We start from the raw sequence: 20059 nt of genomic DNA, 5'->3' as shown, positions 1-20059 counted from the left end.
CGCGACGCCGCAGAAGGTGTTCGTTACAAAACAAAACTGGCACTTTGACAAGAGACCGAATTCCCGGGTGTCTTACTATCCGCGATCTTCTTACGCGTCGAAAGAGTTTGCGGTAAGCATTTTCCTCGTCGTCCGATGAAACATCCGCTCCATGACGTTGCACGTCTTACACGATACGTTCGCGATATCGTTCAACTTCTTCCGCGGATGTCGAATCCCGATCGAGGGCAACTTGCGCAAATAGCGAATTCCGATCAGAGCTCGATACAATTTTGTCGCCCTTGGAGAACTTTCCTCCGTTGAGAAGGAATATACGTATATAAGGAATACGGAGGGACAATTTCGGACGACTGAGGTATCGGCCGATCGAAAATCCCGGAAGTTCGTTGTCGAAATTACGCTTGGCAGACGAACATTCTAGCTGCGTAATCGTTGCAATGCCGTAGGTTGTTACGTGCGCTCGTATGACGGATGCCAAGAAGTATGTCTCATACCAGGACTGGTATAATCATCCGAGGATTTCGATAAGTTAGATTTCGTTATAATTTATTGTCCCGTTGAAGAACAACGCCGCTACAATTACGGCTCCGGTGCGATTTCCTTCTCGATTTTATCACCCTTGCCGTTGTTCGTGACGGAGGGTATCATGGCCGCCACGAAGTCGATGCTCCTCTCGAACATGTAGATGATCTGGAGAACGTTGAGACCCAAGAGAAAGCCGAGGCTTCCGCCCATCTCGGCCAAAAAACTGGACCAGTCGTAAGCTGGTCTTTCTTCCATGAGGGTCACCAAGCGGGAACTGAAGAAGACGTAGATTTGCGACATCGGGGCCGGATATGGCTTTCTGATGACCGGAAGCGCGTCGTACCGAACCACCCGACAACTGGCAGCGCAACCGCAACAATCTGCGCTGCAATCGTCATACCTTGTACGTGAGAAGAGTGCGATTAAATTCGGTATTCGAAGGACCTCGAGGTTTCTTCGGAATCGATATACATGCGTGTATTACAAGAGATAATTGCGAATGAGTTTCAAGGTGTCGTTGTAGGTTTTGCAGTCCGGGAGATCGAGTCCTGGAAGCCAAGGGGCGGCGCAACCGTCGACGGCGAATTGTTTCCACCTGCATCTCTCCGCGCATCTCACCTCTCCGCCCTCCAATCCATTTACGCATTGTCTGGATTGGCCGATATTTGTCTGCCGGAATTCCTCGACCGATAGCCTCACGTGCACCTCCTCACCCACCTCGATGTAGAACGCTTGCTTGCGAGATAAGAAAATTCGTAAACGAGGGAGTAACGCCGGAGCGCACCGATTTATTGGAACATACCTGTCGGCCTAAGCTTTGCATTTTATTTTCCGTCCACGTTTCGCTCGGCTCGTGAACGAAAACGTGCCATCCTACGGACGGGGGGATTTCCGGCGCGACTTCGTCGGCGATTCCACTGTGGGTTACGAGGATCGAGTAACCCGCCGCCGAACCCGCGGTCTGGGACGTCACTTTCGGAGTGAGGGTGTGACAGGAACCGGATTCAAAGAAAAAGCCACTCGTCAGCTCGACGTCTGCACGGGTTCGAACAATGAGAGATTGGCTTTGCACGTCGTTCAACTTTCGCGGGTCAATGATACTTTGACGACAACTTACGATGAACTTCTCCGTTCAGACCGTACAGTAGAAGAACTTCGTCGGCGGGAAAGGTGGCTTCCGTGTAGAGCTCTTCCAGGGTCATTTCGTCCCAGGGGAAGTAACGCCACTCGGAGGTGAATCTAGGGGAAGCGCCTAGATGGTATCTTCGATACAAAAAATGGGAAGTATTAGTCGCGGATTCCTGTCGAGAGGAATCGAGTGCGGACAAGTTCTTGACTCACTTGTTGAAAACTTCGATGCGAAAGGGTGGCTCTCGGCAAATGGTGACGGCCGGATACCAGAGGGAATCGTTGACGTGGAATCGAGTGTGCGTCGTAACCGGTGGCAATCTCAACTTGCCGTAACACTGGTACAGTTGGACAACGACAGCTACGAGACACCCGACAAAAGTCAGCCAGCGAATTCTCCTCGACCACGTCTTCCGAAGCTCGACAAGACTCCACGTTTCCACGTGATCGTGTTCTTTCGCTTCGTTTTCGTATTCCGCAACGGGTGCTTTTTCATGTTTTTCAGAAACTCCTTGCCCCGATGACGCTTTATCGGCAGGTTTTCCGTCCCGCTTGAAAAACTTTGAAAAGGTTTTTAAATCGATGGAAGAACCGCTCGAAATCTCGATTGTAGACTTTGTCGGGTTTCTTACGCGTGACATGTTTATTTTTCCGCCGTTTCTTTTTGCCTCTGAACAATAAATCTGCAGCTGCACTCGATGGAAAAATATTCGAAGCTGAGGTGTCTTTTCGGTTTGGAAGCCACTGTCCTCGGGTGAAGCAAAAATGAAAAGTCCGCCACAACGCGTTCCAGGGAGACGGTTGATCGAAACACCGATCAAACAAAGCGATAAGGGTAAATTTGCTCCGGGATTACACTTATCTGACGGTAAATTAAAGCCTATTTGTTTCGGCTGATATTTTTTCATCAATCTCCGAGCAAGTTTATCAGTAGTTAATAAACTAAAGAGGTGGACATGCGAGAGGATTATAAGTGTCGAAGTAAAAAAGGTATTGTAATCGACACGCTATGAACTCTACAACCGTGGAGGCACATCAAGCGCAGCTGTTGTTTGCGAATAAATTCAATTATCACAGGAGGAACGTAGCTTTAGTTTTGTTTCTCATACAGGTAAATACCTAGGATATCACACGGAAGAACCGAATCTCCGATAACATGACAATGTTCACGGATACAAATGACACATCGAGTCACCCCGGATGTTTTTTTCATTAACTTTAGACCGCGTCCAACGCGTTATCGGCGGCGAATACCACTAATAACCTCCGCCGAGCTGCCATAAAATTGTGAAAAATTTGAAAAAACAAGAAATGAGAAAACGCGAAGGGTAACGAGATAAGAAAAAAAAATCTGTAGTGATGAATGTGTCGTCAGTCACCGGGATTTCATGTAAATGAAACGCAGTTTTTTCATCTTTTCCGCGTCAGAATCGGGTGGAATTGCGTTTGACGCTGTTGTTGTCGTTATTTTTAAGCTCTCAAAGATCAAAACACGCTAAACATAGCGGTGTACGCTCACTTCAACGACGTTACATTATTTTTTTGGAATTTTTCGTACCATGTACTTCTGGAAAAACAAAGCATTTTAGATTGTACTCCGCACTTCGCCTCCGAGAGAGGCAGGAAATAGAATCCTCGAGTGAACATCAGACATATTCGAAATCGAATACTCGTACAGTTATATTTTCAAGTCTCCAAAACTTTGTATGAAATGACATTGCTAGGAAAAAAACGAAATGTTGGCGATAACGCTCGATCAGTTTTATAGATAGATTAATTTGAGTTGTGAATTCGAATGCCTAAGATCAAAATACATATGAAAATGTGAATACATAGGAACCCCAGAGAAGAAAATCTTCATTTTTGACCCCCAGATCGAAAAAATCCAAACGAGTACCCCTTGAAAAATTTCCAATTTTTGGCCAAAATTTTTTATTTTTTAAAATTGATCGTATGGCACTCTTCTTACGTATTTTGACCTTAGGAATCCAAATCTAATAGAAAAATTGATCTATCTCTAAAATTGACCGAGTTATCGCCAATTTTCAGCTTTTTGGGGTCAAAAATAAAAAATTGATTTTTTAGTCTATATTAATGTAATCTGAGCTCAGGAATCCGAATCTGAAAGAAAAAATGATCTATCTTCAAAAATGACCGAGTTATCACCGAATTATCGCATTTTTTGGCATAAATTTGAGGATATCTCGAAGGGAAAAAATCGTAGCTCAATTTTCTCAACGGATTCGTGTTCCTGAGGTCAAAATACATAAGAAAAGTGCCATACGATCGATTTTAAAAAATAAAAATTTTTGGTCAAATTTTGAGATTTTTCCAAGGGGTACCCCTTACGATTTTTTCAAATTTTGGCCAAAAATTTTTATTTTTTAAAATTGATCGTATGGCACTTTTCTTATGTATTTTGACCTCAGGAACACGAATCCGTTGTTCAAATTGAGCTACGATTTTTTCCCTTCGAGATATTCTCAAATTTATGCCAAAAAATGCGAAAAAATGAGGATTACTCGGGCATTTTTGAAGATAGATCAATTTCTCGTTCGGATTCGGATTCCTGAGCTCAAATTACATTAATATAGACTAAAAAATCAATTTTTTATTTTTGACCCCAAAAAGCTGAAAATTGGCGATAACTCGGCCAATTTTAGAGATAGATCAATTTTTCTTCCAGATTCGGATTCCTGAGGTCAAAATACGTCAGAAAAGTGTAATACAATCAATTTTCAAACTACTTCACTTTTGACCCAAAAATCGATTTTTTTTTTTGCTTTTCAAAGGTAATCTCACGTATAATAAGCTTGGAAATCCAAATCTGAAAGCTAAAATCATCTGCTCGTGCAATCGATCGAGTAATCGTCAATTATTCGCTGTTGGGAGCAGAAAAATTACAAGACATATCGAGTGGTTTTAGTCGTAGACCCACTTTGATTTGTCGCATGGGTCGAAATATTCGTATTTCTCAATACAGCAGCAAACTCCAGCTTTGCTGGAGTCAGCGTAGCCAGCAGCGCAGCGTTTTGTTGTGAGACGTCACCTTCGGGGCTGAGCAGAGGTCACGCCCCACAACAAACCGCGCGCCCGTGACTACCTGACTCCAGCTAGTTTAGAAAAAATTCGAAAGCCAGCGCTAATATTGGCAACTCTATTAATCGATTTCGAAAAACAACTATATCCTATAGAAGAAAGGAGAGAGGACTTGTTTGATAATACCAGCATTTTTGTCTAGAATAATTTTTGGTTCCAATGATCCAGGGATATTTGACAATTCGGAATCCCGAAATTGAATCTTCTCCAAATCGTTTGAAAAACTGGTTTCTATCGTATTTTGTACTAATAACTAAGGTCGACTTCGGTAGCTTTTCTCTGAAATAATTACAACGATCTAGAGTAAAAAAGAAGGTGATTATTTAATCATTTTCAGGGGTAGATCGCTTGTTTTTAAGCTTAACCTTCGCGTCCCTTCATTGGTTTCCATTATTGCCCACAGTGAACGCGTGATGGCACTACGGTCGTGGATAGGGCCAACGAATTTCGTTGGATAGGGCTAGTGGGGCATTTCATTAGGATATTTTCGTGTTGAGATCTACAATTAACTGCGTACTCAACTTTTCTTCGTGTGTGATTCAATATGCAGTATTATCTAGAGATTTTTTTACTCTCTATTTTAATCCTCAACAGTATAATAACTGCGACTTGCTTGAACATTGCTGTGGACTTCGACCTCGTCGGCGAAGGATTTCATAGGTGAAGAGGTTATGATCAGTCGCGGCGCATTTCAAATCGTAACTACCATAAACTTATTATTCAAGAGTTCGGATTTGCGTTCTTTTCATTTTGATATTCCATTCCCTCTACGTATTGATTATCGTTGAATGTTGGATCTTCCAATGTTCTAGGTCTTTAGAGTACAGCATCAGCTTCGATGGACTGAACCAGGTTGACTGTGCTGTTGCACTTCACGTGCTTCTTCCTTCTGCAATATATATCAACGTGGATGAGGTAGCAGATTTGAAAAGACAAGGAAAAGTTCGTATTACAGTACTACGATCATATGAACCGCTATGTTAGTTACGTAAATAACCATCCTCATGTATTCCAGGCCCGTGTATGCTCACAGGGTGAAACAGACGTGGAATTGTTTGCAGAAAATGCAGAGTCCCAAAATGTAACGATCTGTGAGCAGTTGATATCCTCTGAGATTAATTTGTCACTGCCTGTTCATCAGCGATACCAGTTTGCTCGTGCAGATGGAGACTATCTCGATGTGCTTATTCCACAACCAAAACTACTCCTTGGGTGTAAAAATCGGATAAAAGAATACCGTGTATCCAACATTGATCTCTGTGCACCTTGCGTCGATCTTGCTAGAAAGTGGAGAGAAATTCCTTACAAAGTGGTAATTCAGATGATCTGAAAGCACTCCAACTTTCAAGCTGTCAGAATCACTCTGCCAATCTGACAGATTAATTTATTCCAGGAACCCACAGAAAAGATCTGGCGTGTTCCTGTAGGCAATTCTTCTTATCTGGATCACGTATCTTGTACCACTTTACTGGTAACAAGCTTGGGAGCAGCTGTGGTCTTGCGAGTACTATTGCAGTCAGGGATCAAAAGCAGATCAGGAGTAAAAGTAGACTAAGTCCTGGTAAGTGGAGTTGAATTATTTATCTGCCCACAATTGTATAAATTACTTGATGACTATGAAAAATCATGTTTTATACACACGGATCTCTTGTTCCGAACCCTTGAGACTAGATGATGTACTCAGTACACCAAACAGAGGTCTGAGGAATCTAAAAGTACAAAAACTAGGGACGGGGCATTGTTGTTGCCCGTATAACCAAATACTATCTTAGTGTTATCAGTGTATAATCACACACTCGTTATAATAAATATACACGTATTTAGGTATTTACCTAAATAAAAATATGCAAATAAATTAATCTCCAATGCAAATATTCTCGCTCAACAGCGGTTGTCATAACTCCATTTGAAAAAAAGTTTCTTTCTTCTATTGATTCTTCTTTGAATCAATGATGTATACGATTCGGATGAAGTGTGAATCCCTAAATTCAGTTAAAACCTTTCCTTTTCGGTTGAATTGTGTACGTGCACAGATTCCCTGCTCTTTTTGTAGGAAGTTGAGAGCTTTTTTTCGATTTTTTCTTGCATCTCTTCATGACTCCGAGCATCTGCCGAGTTATTCCACCATTGCACTTCTCCAGACCCAAACAACACAAAAAAAAGATTTCCCAAAAAGTAGAATCCAGAAGAGATAAAAAAGACCGTTCGCCACTCCGCGACTTGGTGCTGAAAAATTAAAGCCATCGTTTTTAATAGCGCTACAATTTAAATTGAAACTGTTCACTGGTACAGTTTATAGAGAAACGCACCGGATCCGTGACTATGAATCCTGTGATTAGGGGAGCGAGTATAGCAAATACGTTAGCGGTTCCATTCGTCATGCCCATCAAAGTCCCAGCGAAGTTAGGGCTGAGGTCCATGTGATTCACTTGGTACCCGCAGAGCGTAGGGACATTCAACGCGACTGCAATTACTAAAATTGCAACAGCTAGGACCTTCTGATGACTGTCGACGTAGCCCAGGGCAATCAAAGCGATCGCTGGAATTACATGCCCGATAGAGTTGCAGATTTTTCGAGAAGCTCCCGTTGACACCCATCCTCGTTTTAGTGTCCAGTCCGATATGTAGCTCGTCGGGAAACTCAAGATCCACATCACTGCGTAAGGAAGTGCGGAAATTAAGCCATTCTGTGAAATGATTATAGCTATGTACTCGATTAATTCAATTCATCAAGTCGTCTCGGCGATCAACAACCTCCGCGGCTTTTTCAAGCAGCGCCCGAGAATATGGATTGATAGAAAAGACCAGTAGAGTTGCTATAATTGATTTTTAGCCTCTTTACACGTAGCAAATGCGCGTTTATTATTCTGCGTCTACGACACGGTGATGAGCTGCGTGGCATACCCATAGGTATATTTATTACGTGTTCACGATCTGTTGGCACATTAAACTGATTCTATACGTACACCAGACATAGCCATTCTTCCTGACTTCCTGCATGTCAGCCTCGCTCTGTCTATGCTTACAAATTTCCACGCCATAGCTCATTGTGTGTATAGGAATCCGGAGGAAATCTAAACGCGGTTAAAATCGAAAGTTTCGATTCAAAACGCGTTGGATCATACTCCCTCGAGAAAGGTCTCGCGTTATGTTTCATCAATTCATCTTTCTCAGTCACGAATTATCGTTGCTGATATTATTATCGCTATCCGATAACTATACTTATGATGACTCATTCGCCGGTGATACAACTTAAATATCCCACAAGTTACAACGTCCTCGTGATTCCGACCTCGCTCCTTTATCGTATTCCTACAGCTATAATAATGTCTTCCGAGGAACCATCGGACGCGATTGACGCATAATGTTCTAAACATAATTCATGCACGTGACGAAGATTCCGAATTCGATGATGAATATTATCTTTGATTACAAATTGATGCGTGCATGCTGCCATCGCGATGCATCGCGAAGTCAACGATGCGATTACGCGTTAGAATAAGTAGGGCAATGTCTCCGGCGCGTTGCATCTGCAGAGAATATCAAGTGTTTTCCTGTTCGATGAAAATTATTCAGATACTAAACGAATACTTTCGGCCATTTTTTACGTCTATCGTTAACGAAGTCATTTTTTTCTTTACCTATATGCTTGAAATGCAAATTTCACGATAAAGAAGGTCTGCCGCAGCCGTGCGGCTCACCAAGATGATTAATATTGAACTGTTCATAATATATACCCAACTAATAGTAGATAATAAATCATCATTTTTATCTGTACTTGGCCAAGAATGCGTTTTGTTGAAATGGCGCAAGTAAAGACGCCTATTGTTGATCTTCCGATGATTCTATGAAGAGCGAATGCAGGTCAATATAGTAACTGGATTTGATTGATCATGCTGCTCGTATGTGGGTGAATATTGTTTGAAAAACAATCGTTTGATACTGCAGCATATCGCGTTCCCGTCAAACGATATGCTGATAAGAATAAAAAATTTACTCCGATTCTGTCACCGTCTATTCGTCGAACTGTATAATTTAACGCAAACACGCAATGCAGCCATTCTATTAGATGTAGCGGATTTGAAATTGGTAGAACGTTACGGTGGCTACAGTTACCGAATTGAGTAAAGACAAACAGTACGTACCAGTTGCTTATCAATTCGAACGACGAACGAATGCTCACCTGTTTGATATCGAAGTCTAAGATGGAATGTAGGTAAGTTGGTATTTCGGATAGGAGCATCCAAAATCCCCAAGTTTGAGCGCAATGTACTACAGCCAGTGCCCACATCGGCTGCGATGTCAGTATCGCCTTCCACGGGGTAGAAAGAGCCTGATGAAAAATTAACAACAGATGTTACGGTATTCGTTTTAATTGATTGACCGGAAACGCAAGACGTAATCGCCTATACAGAAGCTCGTGTTTATATTCACATCCGCAATTATAACTCAATTCAACTTCGTAAAAATACTTCATACTTCTTACATTTTGTACCCAACTACGTTGTTCCTTACACATCACTATTAATGTCTCTATGTTACATTATTGTGCTTGAAACGATGCCCAGTGACTGATAATTAAATCGCGCATGCAAACGTCTTTTTTCAATTAAGAGACCCAAATAGACATAAAAGTATTATTTTCCGATTACACTCAATCGTTAGTTATTTATTTTCCATGTTAATGAGAGTTAGCGAAATTATTGCACGACATGCTTCAGACACAAATTAGAAGTGCGGAATTTGACTTTTTACCTTCGATGTGTCCACGTCATTGTCCGAATTCTGAAACAAACAGATTTATTTTTTGACTCGTTTCGCAAAGCGTGTGGGTCGTCGTCGCATACATTTCTTCTTTATCTAATCTCACGTTTTCATGAATTCGTGCAATTATAGTCTATTTTTTCACTCACCTGACCACTGTGAGATGTCTTCAGACTCATCTCGATGTACTCCCGTTCTTCCGTCGATATCGTCGAATGATTAGCGGGGCTGTCAGCGCCCGCGAAGAACCACCAGATACTCCAGGCGATCGTTACGGTTCCCCATAAATAAAATACACTGGGCCATCCCGCGGTAGAACCCGCGAGGAAACCAGAAATCGGCAGCGCTACAAGCGTTCCAAATTGGTGACCAGCGTAGACGAAAGTGCCTAAAAATAATGCAATTACAAAATAGAGGGTTGGTACACGGGGGGTAAAAATAAAGAAATTAATCGGTACTCACCGAGTCGTCCTCGCTCTTCCGGCGGTGCCCATTTCGCAAGGAGGGTATGAAGTGAGGGAAGAACACAGCCTTGGCAAAATCCCATGGCTACTCGACAAACGCAAACGAGAGTCCAGCCACCGTATCTTGCGGCTGCAGGGACCAAGAGGCTCACACCGCCGCAAATGAATACTGAAATGGCTAAGAGTTTTCGGGCACCGAAACGCTGCGCGATTTGTCCCGCTGGAACTTGGGTGAGAACGTATCCCCAGAAGAAGGAACTCAGGATTAAAGCTTGGACCGATGGCTCCCAGCGAAAAGTCTGAAAAATTTCGATCGTGTTTATGATTCGGAGACATGGCGATTCTTCGTTCAATCATCACCTCGAAATTTCCGGGACTCGGAATCTCTTCGTCGTCGCTGGTCATCGCCACGATCGCAACCGACATGTTAACCCGAACGGTGTACGCGCAGGAGAGACCCAAAAACATGAGGAATGCTTGAAAATGTCTCCAACCGAAAGTGGCTAGCGATAACATAAAAGAAGATTTGTTTAACGGTATTTCGAAGACACTCAACTTCACCGCAGTTTACGTCCACGCGATTTTCTCGCCCTCACCGGTCGGTTTAATCCCCTTGACGCAGGTAGATTTGACGGATCCATCTTCGGCCTGTTCCACAGGGGCCATAACACTGAACGTGCGATTGGTGAACTCTATTTATCGCCCGTTCATGCGTTTCCTGTGCAAATACCGATGGTATTGTTCTCGAGAGGCTGCAGGAGCCAAAATAGGTAGCCGGATCAACACTCGATGACAGGGGGGAAGAAATAAAAAATACTCGAGATCCGAAAACGTTTGCAGAGGAAACCCCGCCAGTTGGTATACCTACAGAGTAGTTCGAATTACGATTGAATCAACCCGCCGTGAAGAAATATGTTATATACGGCCCTTGACCGGTGTATCTCTCCCACCACAATTGAACAGCGTCGCGATGACCGCATCCGGCTAATTCGGCTCCGTAAGGATGCCGTCGAGAAAACGAAACTGCAGGGGAACGTTGTCCAATCTTTTTTTCCGCCCCGGTGTAACGTCCTCCGGAAACCGCGTGCAGAATTTCAAGCCAGCCCGGTTCCTCTAATTGTAAAATGATGCGTTTTACCCGGTCCCCCGTTTCTGATCAGACGCAATACCATTCCTAGTCTTTATTTATTGAAGTCGAGCTTCGTCTTCCTTGTTTTATGATTCGATAGTAAGGCAAGAAATCGAAGTTGGAAGTCGAGTCAAAAATGAAAACAGGAGTCGAATTTGCTGATAATTATACTAATTGAAAAACCACAGCGGGTTGTAGCCTCGAATGGTACGGCAATATTACAAGCAACTCGGTACGTGCCTATCGACACTCGGACCTTGGCGCTCCATTTCTATATCCAAGAACTCGCGACTCGCTTGTAATTTGACGAATGGCTGAGAATAATAAATTCAATGTCGCATAACAACAATTATCATCACCACCACCATAATAATGATCACAGTACAGCACGAGTACGGGCGAAACATGGAGTCTTTTTTCGAATCGCAACACAAGATCGGTAAGCAAAACGAATATTGCAAGGGTGATAATTGAAACATCTCTACCACCGATAGCCCATATTATCTCCAAGGTACAAACTTCCGTACATCTCTATGACGATATGCTGTTCCGACATCGGACACTATTGTTGTGTGTACAGAAATGTGAGTGTTACAAGATTTTCGAGAATGTAGGTACTCGAGATTATTTTATCGTGACGCAACAACCACTTGGGAAGCCGGCGTACCGCGGTTCCTCTGGCTGCCCCTCCATATCCGCGTATATCGATCATCAAATCATCGGTAATTCACCCATCTGATGTGTTCGCGAATGAAATGATCCTATCTGCTAATCGTACACCCATAAAACATGGACGCGTCCCGGATCGTCTTGTGTAATCGTTTACACGATTGGAATGTCCGCTATGCGACTGTGATTGTACAAATTCTCGTCACTTTGTAAACTGAGACGCAGCAAGTCTAAAGCTCTTTCGTATACAAAGATTATTGCAGCGTTTATGTGCATAAATACATAAGCCGTACAATAAGCTGTGAACTGCATAAACACAAGTTAGTATCGATATTCTCCCGGATCTTGAATAAACTTTCCATGGGCAAATAATCTCATTACCCGCGCTATTCGATAATTATTAATCGTCTTCGTGCGCCATGCATTGACAAAAAATACATGCGCTGTGTACTGTGTAATCTTACTTTCATTTTTATATACGTTTATTCTTACTCGAATGAACGTATACATACATATTATCTTACTGTACACGTACGTCAAATGCATTTGTCCTTTTTTTTTTTTTACTATCTACATATTTACAAAATAATATTCGTTAAGAAAATGAGTAGATTGCGGTGCGTTTCTCACATTCTTTACAAGATGTTATTATCGGTAGCTCGTTTGTGCGGGAGATCGGTAATATTCATCACGTTTCCACTTATTAATAAGATAGTTTCAATTGTTCCATGCAATTATATCACCGTACCGAATTCGAAGTTTTCTTAGTATCTCTCTTTCTCTGTATTCGTCTCCTCTCTTGCCTCTGCTGAAAGAAATATAATGACGTTAGCCCAGAAAGTAGGTTCTTCTCGGAATTCGCATTCGATAGTGCATATTAAAGGACATAGAATGAAACACATATCGGACGATATACGCACCAGAATCACTTGTTACTTCCGGTTCATTCCACGGCTGTTGCTCGCCCGTGCCGAAGATGATGAAGACTAGATTACACGTGAAGTAAACCACCGCCGCAACGATGAATACTATTTGCCATTTGTTGACGTCTGACTGTAACGATAACAATGATACATGAATTCAACCATCCCCCAAGGCCGAAAGAACAACATCGAAATAAAGGGCAACAACATGCGGTACAATGAACTCACCACGTCGGTGAGGATCACTCCGGCGATGAGAGGTGCCACGATAGACATGATATTCGAAATGCAGTTTGTTATGGACATCAGAGTCCCCGCGAAATTGGGGCTGAGATCAATGTGGTTGATTTGGTAACCACTCAGAGATCCAGCGTTCAAACCAACGGCTACGGTAAGTATCGCCACCGCCACGTTGGTGCTGTCGATCGTTACGATGCCCAAGACGAGCAATGCTATTCCCGGTCCCCAGTGCCCGATGGTGTTGGAGACCTTCCTCGATACCCCGCGGGACACCCAACCCTTAGATATTGCCAAATCGGATATTATGCTCATCGGGAAACTCAAGACCCACATAGCCAGATAAGGAAGAGCGGAGATCAGCCCGTTCTGTGTGAGAGAGAATAAAACTGAGACAAGCTTATTGAATCCAAATAATTTACAAAAATGTCAAGAGTCTCGATGTTGTTTTCGTGAAATCCGAGCAGTCTGTTACGTCGTCGGTACGTGTCATTTGTTGTGATCTACCGGCCTCCTGCAACTCGAATGAAAGCAAGGTTGGACGTACAAATATCTTTTTCACGAGCCGAGACATTACCCATTGATACTCTTCGCAGCAGGACTCTTTCGCATAAACCAACGTTAGTGATATTTGATTCCGAGTAGCCTTATCCTCACCTTGGAGATGTCGAATAGTAAAATTGAATTCATGTAACTGGGCATTTCGGTCAAAAGTGTCCAGTAGCCCCAGTTTTGACCGCAGTGAACGATTATCAACGCCCACAGGGGTACAGACGTGAAAATCGCCTTCCACGGAGTCCGCAGTTTCTGTGGAAAAGTGACGATGTATGGAATCTCACTGAAATTCTCTATCGGTGTCAATCAACCCTCGAAATGAAGGAAAATAATCTGCACTCACCTCTTTGACATCGGCCTGGCCTAGACTTGCTTCGATGTAATTTTGCTCCGCAGGCTTGATGCTGCGATGTAACGCTGGGCTATCAGCACCCCATATATAAAAAACTATCGACCAGGCGATGGTGACGGACCCTACGACGTAAAACACGCTCGGCCATCCGATCGACGACGCTGAAAGGAAACCGGAAACCGGTAGACCAACTACGGTTCCGAATTGAGCTCCCGCATACGTGTACGTTCCTACGGAAAAAGACTCGTTCAGAATTATACGTAAGATGAATGAATTCTCTTTCCCCTTATCTATGGATTGCGAAATACGATTCAGCCCGTACAAATTACAACAAGCTGATAAATTTTTAAGTGACGGCTCACGTTTGAACCCGGATTACGTCGTATTATTATCTCGCGGTAGGTATACTATAGTATACATGTTCTCTCGGCGTCTCACGTAAGCCTCTGCAAGACTGGCAGAGCAAAAAATTTCTCCCAAAGAGCAGATGTTCGTTTCATGTGCGGAAAATATTACCATCGCGTCGCCCCACCTTCGAATCATTTGACATCACCGACCATTTGAATTGACCGAAAATATATCATACGCAACAAAAAGTACATCTGCCTTCTTTAATCGCATTTCGACATGATTACGCGACACAAATATATTTTGTGCACTTCTATACCCGCTCTTATCTGCGGTATAAAAATTTGTCCACTTGAGATTAATGTTTGTCCCTCGATTGATAATTAAAAGATTACAAGTACCGAGTCGAGCTCGTTCAACCGGGGGGACCCACTTTCCCAGAAGAGTGTGTAGGCAGGGTAACACACAGCCCTGACTTAGGCCCATGATGATTCTGCACGCGCAAACTGCTTGCCATCCTCCGAAGTGGGCGCCGATCGGGATCACCAGATTGGTTAACCCGCAAACGAACATGCACAGGGCCCAGAGTTTTGAGGCACTCCACATTTGGGCGATCTGGCCCGCAGGTATCTGAGTCACAACGTAGCCCCAGAAAAATGAACTCAGAATCAAAGACTGCGTCGAAGAATCCCAGCCAAACTCCTACAAGAATTAATAACATATTCTTGATTTGAATACCAGTTAACGGCTGATGTATTGCAGGATAAGGTTGCTAAATTCACAGCTTTTTTAGTACGAATACAGGTAGATATCCTGGAAAGTTGATCACCTTAGCCGAAGGTGATCTTGTTCTAGTTTCATTGACAGTAACAATGTTATCGCGTTCTTTGTATTTTTCTCTCTTATTTCGTGTTCCTTGGTTGAAATTATCGATTTATTTGTACTCGTCGGTAATGTATCATGATAATTCCGAGCATAATTTTACCTCTATGTCTGGATTCGCCATGGAGGAATCAGACATCGCCACAATTGCCACAGACATATTAACCCTGAGCGTGTAGGCGAAAGTCAGACCCAAGAACATTAATAACGACTGAACATGCCGCACACCCCATCTTCCTGAAATTTTTATTCATTTTATACAGGGGAATTTGTAGTTTCTTTTACTTCAGAGCTCCCGTGTTAGACAACGAAAACTTGCTCGTGTACAGCTATAGAGCTGCTGCGTTGATATTGAAATTTCAAAGTTCATGGAGATTCGAATTTTGATTGCTCATTTTTTTTGGGCTTCGTGACAGCTATCCATAATCATCACCTATTATACGGGAGTTCGATTCGCGCAACGAATAAAAAACTAAAAAATATTTGCGCCTGACACATGGAAAAAGAAAACTATACCTAAATTAGATCATCATTCATATAGACATAAACTGTCGCAAATTGATTTCGATCGATGCGCCTATAATGGCCATGTGTAGTGTATAATATCAAAATAACCCGAATGAAAACATTGTACTTCTATTATAGATACGTATATTGAACTAGATGTATCATGTTTCAATGATCACTCACAACTTAAGTTTGAGCAGACAACTTTGTTCAATTAAGAAATGGCATTAATTGCTAAACATCGATCTGCTTCATCTCGTCATAGATATGTATATTGAACTATATCTATGATATCATTGATCGATCTCACCGCGCTATTATTTCGTTTGTCGATCAAGTTGATTATCACGAGAGATATAAAATTGCGATAATCTCCTAAGAAGTTTCAGAACGGTGATAGCTGGGAGTCCAACTATCAGATCAATTGGATGCGTTATATACTCAAAAAATGACATGCGATTATAGTATCTGTAGTTTGATTTGGCAATGACTCGTGTGTTGGATATTGTCAACAATATTATTGATAATCCATCGCATACCATGTATGTATCCTCCATTATGTTCGCTGCTGCGAAAACTCGTTGTGAAATGTACATAGCTACGCCGTAAAATTATGGAGTTTTAATCAAAACATTATACGATCGGTATACGATAAGCGTGAACATGTATATACGTATCGGTGTTACATAATCGGTGCGATTACATGCATTATCAATAGTAACACGAATTGTAAGAAAACTCATCACATACGCGACACGTTAGTAGACACTATTAGATTGTTAGCCATATACATGTTTTGTTCTAACGTATATCTTTTGAAACAAATCGGATCTTAATGTTATTTGATGAATACAAACATTAACAGTCATCGATCTCGAGTACATTAGAAGATCCTTTGATCTTCGCTGCAGATTGATATTCTTCTTGTACGGTTACATGGCAAAGGACGTTTCGACGACGCGCGTGAAATATCTATTTATCTATTTTTATGTTTATATTATATGTGTAATAAGTATCTGTTACACATCTATTTTGTCAAAAGATATTTTGTCGCAGGGACATTTTGTCGGCAGAAATTTTGTCGCGGATACTTCGTCTGCGGATGTTAACGCAGGCAACCGACGTTTCATATGAAGCCTCTCGTGATTATTGAGAGTTCGAATCTCTTGAAAATTTATGATACGTATAAACTTCAAGGCGACCCACTTGGAATTTTGAAATTCGAATTTGCTAAAAAACAGACATTCATAATAATTCGAATATTCGCAAATGTTATTTTAAAGAAAGCACAGCAGTGTGTCCACCGAACAACTGCATGGACGATGATTCATCTGCGGTGCGAATCCCGAATTTGAATTGAATTTTCTTCTCTTTCATGTTCTGTAAATAGCCATTATTCTGATCAAAAATTTTAATGACTCACTGTTGTTTTCGTATAGACGAACAATATTCACAAAAACTCGAAAAATGTCAAGCTTATTCGATCGTGCGTAGTATTGAGTTTACGCACGTATCCATTTACCAAGTATGTAGACAGTACAATCAAATTAGCGGGAATAACATGGCACAACCCTTTCCATAGAAGTTATCACCGTTTCCTTTGAAACGCAGTAAGTTATACTACCTGTAACTCATCTTGATATAATTTACATCTGACTGACCATTATGATTTCAAGTATTTTACATTGCTTTTCAAATTTTTCGTTGCAATACGTGTAAAAATGGAAAAATTGATAAATGAGTCGAATTGTTCGACTTGACGATCGAAATCATTTATTCGATCAAAGATGTTTGTATACCAGATATTATTCCACTCAAGTGAGCGAAATCGTACCTGGGCTCTTCAAATCAGGGCCTTCCGTAAAAACGTCCTTAGGGATATCCGTTGAATCCGCAGGTTCACGTTCGACACTGTCCCGAAGTGTCGTGGTCATCTCGCTTCCGACTAGTCGCAACTTAAACTGAAGAAAACTTAAGCTAGATTATGGAAAACATCGATACTTCCCCCTCTGCTAATCGCCACGTGGAGGGTTCCCTCTCCCTCATTCACCGATGATCGACGCATACGATCATTGATTTGAGTCAAGTCATTTGTTTTATTTCCCTGGACTGGGAGTTCAACGTCAACGAGCTGTACAATTTTACAATTGCTATTCGGTTTTCCTCAGTACCGAAACGGAGAAATCATCATCACGAAGACAACAGTTACGTTAACGATTCAACTAGAGTTAGTAAGTATGGCCTTTGCTAGATAATCACGCCAAGTGAACATCGAACATTTCGATAGTTAGGAAACGAAGAATAGGATTCTGATTGATGATGCTGACGATGATTAATGATTACTATTCGATATATTGATACATATAATTATTCTTAATATATAATTTGGTATTAATAATGAAGTAAATGATGGCAAAGCCAAGTCGAAGGGTTCAGAGCTCCGTTAGCTGGATTTTATTCTCTGATCCAGAGGTAGATCACTTTCTGAGTCGCTAGTATCGCTTGACTCACTCCAATCTTCGTCCCTGGTCCTGTCCTCTAAGTCACCGCAATCTTCTGAACTTTCATCTTCTTCTGACAACTGAAAGTTACGATCTCCTTTTGACTTTACCCTTGGCAGCTTCTTCTTCTGAAAAAATGATGAATTATCTTTGGAAAAAAAAAACATCCCATCAATTATACTGATCAGTAACAGAAGTTTAAGCACCTTTGGCCAGTATTTGGCAAGTTTCTTGGAAGGTGTATTTTTAGGGACATATTTTTCAGCAACTGGCTCTACCCTTCTGATGTCAAAGTCTTGATCTACTTTAGTTATGGTTTGTAATCTTTGTTCTTCGGAAGTAACATAGAGATCATCGGGCTGGTGGTAGCTGTTGTGAACCTCATACGCTTTTTTGCTGCAAAATAGGGCTGCGCACATGGTACACTTTATTAGGTCTTCTGGTACAGATTCCCTCTCTTCCTAGAATGAGGATAAACAAAGCAATGAATTTTATTGTGAATAATGCATGATTTGACAACATTACCTGCGTGTGTGCCTGTTCAAGGTGCCGCTGGAGATTAAATTTGATCACATATTCTGCGCCACACAAGTGACAGTAATAGACACTAAGAGCATCGTTCATTGAATTAACTTTGATTTTATTGCTTGGTGGTGGAGTAGCAATCGGTTGAAATAGGTGTACGAGCCTGCAATATTATGAATCGGTGTTATTTCTTCAATAAGTAACGCATTATTGAACCTCAATGAGATTGTTCACCCTCACCTCTTATGTATGGATCGGTAATGATAATCAAGAGCTTTTTCATTGTAAAACAAGACATTACATTCTTCGCATTTCTTGTGCCGTTTGTCATTCACACTCTCTTCAGGATCGTGTGTCACTTGATGATTATCCCTATGTGTCTGGAAGATGAAAATGAAAAAAGGTTACAGAGTCATCCAGATTTCTAAGTTCTGTCTATTTTCTGACCAAAAATAACCCAATCAGGGAAAAAAAAATAGAATTGATTCACAACCCACCTTCAATGGAAACTGCATGCCGCAGTGATGACAGTAAAACTTTGTTGGTGAGTTTGGATGCACTTTAAACTTATGCCTTATGGTGGCAGGTATTGAATCAAACGACTCCCCACAAATATCGCACCTAGTTTCAGCATTTGGCTTTTGTTTTGCTGGACGACCACGAGTGTCGATTTCCTTATTTGCATGTTTCCTGAAAATTAAGAGATAACAGTGATTTCATTTTTTTATATTGTCAGAAAAATGTGAAAGTGAAGAAGATTAGCAAAATACAAATAATTACAATTTGCAGTTGTCAAATGGTAGCCAGTTGTATTGCACAATCGCGATATGGATGACTGATCAGATATTATTCTTATCTGCCTGCACTAACTTCATTTTTTTCCCAGTACAGCCAGCACTGAATTGTAATAATAATTATTGAATGATATATTTCAGTGACGGCTAGTGTAGACAGTGTACACAGTGCATAAACCATACTCTTTCAAGTCTACGGTGTAAACAAAAAACCTAACCTATGACATTTGACATATCTTGCGATGACAGATTAATGTGGCTTTTTGAATCAGAGGTGTTACGCCACTCACAACTGACAAGAGAAAGCTATCAGAAGAAAAAACATTATACATGTATATACATAAAATCACCTGAAATGTTCCTGCAGTGCCTCTTTAGATTCCAATTTTGAGCCACATAGAACACAACTATGGTGCTCCTTTCCTTTGTTCATTTATGGTTGGAATAGTAGTTTTTATGAATGAATCTATCTTTATAGATTGACAAACTTTACACCGGGTGGCCCGACCTGCCCTGCCCACCCGACGTGTAGGGTCGACTTTTCGTTGATCAGAACAGTAACAGTCATTCCTTGCTGTCACATTTACAAACGCAATTCAATGGATTCAACGCATATCAACAAATTGACACGATATCTGTGTCACATGAACCGCAGCA

At 41.6% G+C, this 20059-nt stretch overlaps 5 protein-coding genes across 9 annotated transcripts; 1 reads left to right on the top strand and 4 right to left on the bottom strand.

Moving 5' to 3' along the window:
* Positions 1-939: 939 nt before the first annotated feature.
* Positions 940-2580, bottom strand: LOC105685303. Of its 2 annotated transcripts, none has more exons than XM_012399279.2 (4): positions 1867-2580; positions 1643-1788; positions 1328-1560; positions 940-1260 (listed from the first exon to the last, which is right to left on the bottom strand). In XM_012399279.2, the coding sequence occupies exons 1-4, from the start codon at positions 2559-2561 to the stop codon at positions 1006-1008; spliced, it is 1329 nt and encodes a 442-aa protein (XP_012254702.2). In that variant the 5' UTR covers positions 2562-2580; the 3' UTR covers positions 940-1005. The 2 variants fall into 2 exon arrangements, with proteins under 2 accessions (XP_012254702.2, XP_048508130.1); XM_048652173.1 differs by having other exon boundaries at positions 1092-1256.
* Positions 2581-5137: 2557 nt separating this feature from the next.
* Positions 5138-6466, top strand: LOC105685305. Its single transcript, XM_012399281.3, has 4 exons — positions 5138-5412; positions 5565-5694; positions 5768-6064; positions 6146-6466. The coding sequence occupies exons 1-4, from the start codon at positions 5297-5299 to the stop codon at positions 6305-6307; spliced, it is 705 nt and encodes a 234-aa protein (XP_012254704.2). The 5' UTR covers positions 5138-5296; the 3' UTR covers positions 6308-6466.
* On the bottom strand, positions 6319-12093 carry LOC105685304 (putative inorganic phosphate cotransporter). Of its 2 annotated transcripts, XM_048653445.1 has the most exons (9): positions 10931-12093; positions 10577-10844; positions 10341-10483; positions 9979-10279; positions 9666-9904; positions 9508-9537; positions 8936-9085; positions 7062-7439; positions 6319-6978 (listed from the first exon to the last, which is right to left on the bottom strand). In XM_048653445.1, the coding sequence occupies exons 2-9, from the start codon at positions 10644-10646 to the stop codon at positions 6745-6747; spliced, it is 1545 nt and encodes a 514-aa protein (XP_048509402.1). In that variant the 5' UTR covers positions 10647-10844; positions 10931-12093; the 3' UTR covers positions 6319-6744. The 2 variants fall into 2 exon arrangements, with proteins under 2 accessions (XP_048509402.1, XP_012254703.2); XM_012399280.3 differs by lacking the exon at positions 10931-12093 and having other exon boundaries at positions 10577-10903.
* Positions 12094-12242: 149 nt separating this feature from the next.
* LOC105685660 (putative inorganic phosphate cotransporter) lies at positions 12243-17567 on the bottom strand. Of its 2 annotated transcripts, none has more exons than XM_012399956.3 (8): positions 17417-17567; positions 15179-15312; positions 14595-14895; positions 13837-14075; positions 13596-13745; positions 12930-13307; positions 12699-12831; positions 12243-12586 (listed from the first exon to the last, which is right to left on the bottom strand). In XM_012399956.3, exons 1-8 carry the CDS (start codon positions 17514-17516, stop codon positions 12543-12545), a joined length of 1479 nt encoding a protein of 492 aa, XP_012255379.2. In that variant the 5' UTR covers positions 17517-17567; the 3' UTR covers positions 12243-12542. The 2 variants fall into 2 exon arrangements, with proteins under 2 accessions (XP_012255379.2, XP_012255380.2); XM_012399957.3 differs by having other exon boundaries at positions 12243-12583.
* Positions 17568-17914: 347 nt separating this feature from the next.
* On the bottom strand, positions 17915-19887 carry LOC105685600 (zinc finger and BTB domain-containing protein 41-like). 2 transcript variants are annotated; one of them, XM_012399858.3, is made up of 6 exons: positions 19753-19887; positions 19106-19298; positions 18849-18988; positions 18609-18771; positions 18290-18544; positions 17915-18211 (listed from the first exon to the last, which is right to left on the bottom strand). In XM_012399858.3, exons 1-6 carry the CDS (start codon positions 19833-19835, stop codon positions 18026-18028), a joined length of 1020 nt encoding a protein of 339 aa, XP_012255281.2. In that variant the 5' UTR covers positions 19836-19887; the 3' UTR covers positions 17915-18025. The 2 variants fall into 2 exon arrangements, with proteins under 2 accessions (XP_012255281.2, XP_012255282.2); XM_012399859.3 differs by having other exon boundaries at positions 17915-18208.
* Positions 19888-20059: the final 172 nt, after the last annotated feature.

The sequence above is a fragment of the Athalia rosae genome, chromosome 3, assembly GCF_917208135.1.
Source record: "Athalia rosae chromosome 3, iyAthRosa1.1, whole genome shotgun sequence".
In the NCBI taxonomy this organism is placed as follows: domain Eukaryota; kingdom Metazoa; phylum Arthropoda; class Insecta; order Hymenoptera; family Athaliidae; genus Athalia; species Athalia rosae.
This window is presented reverse-complemented; position numbering and strand designations above follow the sequence as displayed.